The sequence below is a fragment of the Charadrius vociferus genome, unplaced genomic scaffold, assembly GCF_000708025.1.
Source record: "Charadrius vociferus isolate BGI_N301 unplaced genomic scaffold, ASM70802v2 scaffold266, whole genome shotgun sequence".
Classification (NCBI taxonomy): Eukaryota; Metazoa; Chordata; class Aves; order Charadriiformes; family Charadriidae; genus Charadrius; species Charadrius vociferus.
In genome coordinates, this window is record NW_009649114.1 from 3444936 (window position 1) to 3449007 (window position 4072).

General features: G+C 47.2%; 1 protein-coding gene across 1 annotated transcript in view; it reads left to right on the forward strand.

Moving 5' to 3' along the window:
* The first annotated feature begins 282 nt into the window (after nt 1–282).
* Nucleotides 283–4072, forward strand: part of ANKS1A (ankyrin repeat and sterile alpha motif domain containing 1A) — an 88788-nt gene continuing 84998 nt past the window's right edge. The window contains 1 exon segment of the mRNA XM_009888323.1: nt 283–293. Coding sequence (XP_009886625.1) covers nt 283–293 — 11 coding nt within the window.

Sequence of the window (4072 nt, forward strand, 5' to 3'; positions counted from 1 at the left end):
TATGATCCCAATGTTCTTTCCTTATAGGTGTTGCTTTCCTGCTCCCGCGAGTTAATTGCCAGGGAAATTTCTGCTTTGCAGCCCAGAACTAACGGCATTTCAGTGGTGATTTTTCACGTATCATAGCTGCTTTCTGGAATGGAGAGGTGTTAAAAGCAGCGTGTGAGTCTAAGCTGATGCTGAGCAGCCAGGCAGTGCTGCGCTCTTGAGCGTGTTAATTCTTGTGCGTGGGGTCAGTGCTCCCCCATTTCTTCTAGTTTTAGATTTTTTTTAAGCACGACAATGAGGACCTGGTGAGTTCCAGTGGGAGGAAATGTGGGCGGTAATACCTCAGAGCCAGTTGAAGATGACAGGCTCGGCATTGTGCTTTTTGAGGTGTCTGTGCGCAGTGTCTGTGGTCAGAGGGCTGACAGCCCTGTAAATCCAGATCTGCTTTTTAATTTACCCATAATCATCTGAGCTCTGTAATCGTTTTCTGATTCATTTTGCCATCAAGATTTATCAGCGTAACTTACTGCTTGCAGTGTGAAGGTATTTTTCCACGCTTCTCCTGACAGCTTTGGGAATACACTCTGCTCTAACTTCCCTCCTTCTTTCCATCTGAAAAGCTGGTTGAGAGCTTCAGCTCTCCTGAGGTCTTGCAGGCTGTGTGATCCAGGGATAGCATCCTTGCTGACAGTTCTTCTTGCCTGTGTTTTTCCCAAGTTTAGAGGCGCTTGAGAAGCACGTGTAGCGTTCGCTCAGATCATTCAGCTTCTTCCCTTTCATTTAAGCATATGAAGTTGCATTTTTAGCATTTCAGTCAAGAAGAAAATTTTGTTCTGAATTGTTGCCAAAAAAAAAAAAGAAAAATCAAACCCAACAACCAAACTCAAACAAATCCAACAAAAACAATCAGTACCTCTCCCCTTGCAGCCCCTTGGCCCTTAACAGAGCTCCTCTGCATCAGGTAGAATGTAATTTGTGTGTGGTTGTAAAATGCTTGGCAGCAGCATCGTGTTTGAAGTGCTAAATGTGGATTACTGTGTTTTATTTTCTCCAATAGAAAAATGGAGGCAGTAATGTTAGTGGGAGAATTTTATATACAGCAAACGCTTCCTGCGTAGGACTGGAATGTGAAGTGAGACTTCTGCATGTGTTTAAAATGTCTGGATTCTCTGCAAAGCATTATATAATTATCCTCTATATTAAATGGCCACCCACATTTTCTGTAGTATGTCTGAATTTGGTTTTGCAACTGATAAGATGCTACAGCTGTAAAATGACAATCCCAAGCTCTTAACTATTATGCTTTTAGAGGTAACTCTGCTGCAGTTACTGGAAAATACTAACAGAGGCAGAAAGCACATTTTTCGTCAGGTGTTCTACGATAAGCTGAAAGTGGCAGTCAGGATTGAGCTCCCGTTGAGCGAGGTGCTCTACAAACTCTTCAGGCCTGAGCAGAACAGACCAGGCAGATGCATGGATTGTACGTTCCTCGGTTCGCTGCGTGGAGGACAGTCGAATTTGGAAGGAATCTGCTGGATGGAGAGAAGAGGGGAACGTGAACGGCGTAGAGGATGATGGGGTGTACAAGAGTATAGGAAGAAGGCAGCCAAGGAGCTTTGGGTGGGAGCAATCATCCCAACTGACTGCTTGATTTATAGCAAAGAAGAATCTGGACGAAGAAGTTGAGGGGTGTAGAAGCCAAAGATCACCGCTTTGGCGTCCTTTGCAGCCTCTCCAATAGCTGGAATCTGACTGGATTGCTCTCCACGGTCTTTCCTGAAGCCTGCCAAAAGGGGCTGAGAAAGTATGGCTTGGGATCTAGCCACGTTCTCCCCTGCCCCAGGAATACTCTGCTTTAATCTTCTCCAGCCTTGCATCAGCAGTTTATTTTTGGAAAGACTATTGTATTATCTAGCGGTTGAGGCATGCGAGGAGAGGGGTCGCAGCTCTGTTGTGAGCCCTACCACGCCGTACCCCTTCCCGTCGGGGAGATGCGCGTCACGCCGCCTTTCTCACTCTACAGAAACGTTTCAGTGCGATTTCTAAACCTGCAGTCTTGCACAAAGCATTTGAGTTGTTTGTGTTACCCCTCTATAAGCAGGAAATGCCAAAAGAGGGTTGTGTTAGTATTGGAGGAATCTAGCCGTCGTATGGGTATTAATAGCGGAGATGTGTGTGTTGACTTGCTCGGGATGGCCTCGGGGCAACGCACGAGGAGTTAATCCGCCTCCAGCCTTAACCGTCCTCGTGATGCTCTGTCTCTAAGGCATTGAACTAAGTCTCCAAACATCTGGGACCGGTTCTCAGCTGCTTTAAACTTCCTTTGTGACCTTGGGCCAAGCCACTCATGTGCACTGGTGTCATGCCTGTAAAGCAGCGACAGCGCTGGTGGTGTCCCTTCAGTGTTGAGTGTGTAAACACCCAGCGTAGCGATGGCCTCTCTGCTCCACACGAGGAAGAGTACCGGTCCCTGAAGTCTCTGGGTGCTTCTGTAATCCAGATAAGTGAGACCGTAAATCAGCTCTGAAGCTCATCCTTTGACTTGAAAACATTGCATTGTTTTTGAGGCGGCTTGGCCTTTGCTCTAGCCCACTGACCCAGACAATTCTGTGAGTAAAGTTACTACAGTCAGGAAGAAATAAATGGAAAAGCGAGAGGACAAATATGGTCTTGTTTAAAGGAACTATTGGGTTTTATCATGACCTAAAGCAATGTGCTTTTTTCAGCAATTTTTACAAACAGGAAGCTTTATTTAAAAGGCTACAGCACTTGCTGAATCATGGAGCAAGAGAAAACTGAGCGGAAGAATTGGTTTGAACAGAGCAAATTTTGCAATTTTCAGAGCTTTTCTTCTATCCTGAGTGTTCAGTCTCAGTTGCCTTAAACAGATGCATCAGAAAGGTCGTTAGAATACTGCCCTGATGCATAAAAAGGGAGGTGAGATCTGGGTAATCATTTGAGAAGTTTGCTTTCATAATGGAGACTGCGAATATAAAAGCAAACCCCCTCTTTGATGTGAAGGGGTTTTGGGGGACTGGGGGAGAAAAGAAAGCAAACAGCGGTAGTAGTTGAATTGGCTCCAGACCTTCTCTGAGCTTTATTGGAGACTTGTATTTACAGCGTTCTCCTTCCTGTGCCGGGATCTGTGTTTCTGTTTAATCAGAAACAGCCCCAAATCACCCTGTACATAGATAGTACTCGCCTTTGTACTCTGCTTCTCTTGATGCTGTATTTCCATTTCACAGATGGGGACAACTGAGGTCTGGAAGTAGAGCTTTTCCAAAGACTACGTAGCGCGGAGGGGAGTGAAGCCCTCGTGGCTTCCAGAGTCATCATCTACACCCGGCTTGGGAGGCTCAAAGAGCATCTCAGGGGTCTGGCGTTTGGATTTCCTGCGTTTTGTTCTGTCTTGTCTATTTTTGCCGAAGGCAACCATTTATGCTGCCCTCTTTTGAATTACTTCCCCTCTGCCTTGTAAAATGAGGGCAACGGGTCCGTAAGTTGGTATTGTTAAGGTAAAATGATTCAGGCTTTACCATGTATGATCTCACAGTGCCATAAGTAAGTGCTCATCTCTTTCTCATTTCATTTCTCATCTGCAAGCCGGGGGAGGCGATCTGTCCTTGGGGGGGATGCCGGCCCTGGGCCTTGCCGCGAGCATCTGTGCCATAGTCCAGCGGGAGGGCAGTGGCTCGGAGGGGAAACCCCTCGGAAAGGGTCTGAGCCTGCCCAGCTGCTGCGGGCTCCGCATTGCCCTGCAGTGATTTCTGTGTCTCCATAAAACCCACTTAGGTGGTTCTTAATGTATAATTTTTATTGTTCTCCGTGTTGTGAATTGTGCTCGCACGGGGCTGAACCGAGCGGAGTTGGGCGCTGTTCTATATTTATCTGTCCGATAAGAGCTCCCAGGGTGGGCTTGGCTGAACGGGGCTCCCCGTACCTGTCAGCCTGACATCTCAGAGTCTTGCTGAGTTCTTCCTGTTGACTTACAGGTTGGGGGCTGACCTGCTGGAGAGCAGCTCTGTGGGAGGGGACCTGGGAGTCCTGGTGGCCAACAGGATGCCCATGAGCCAGCAATGTGCCC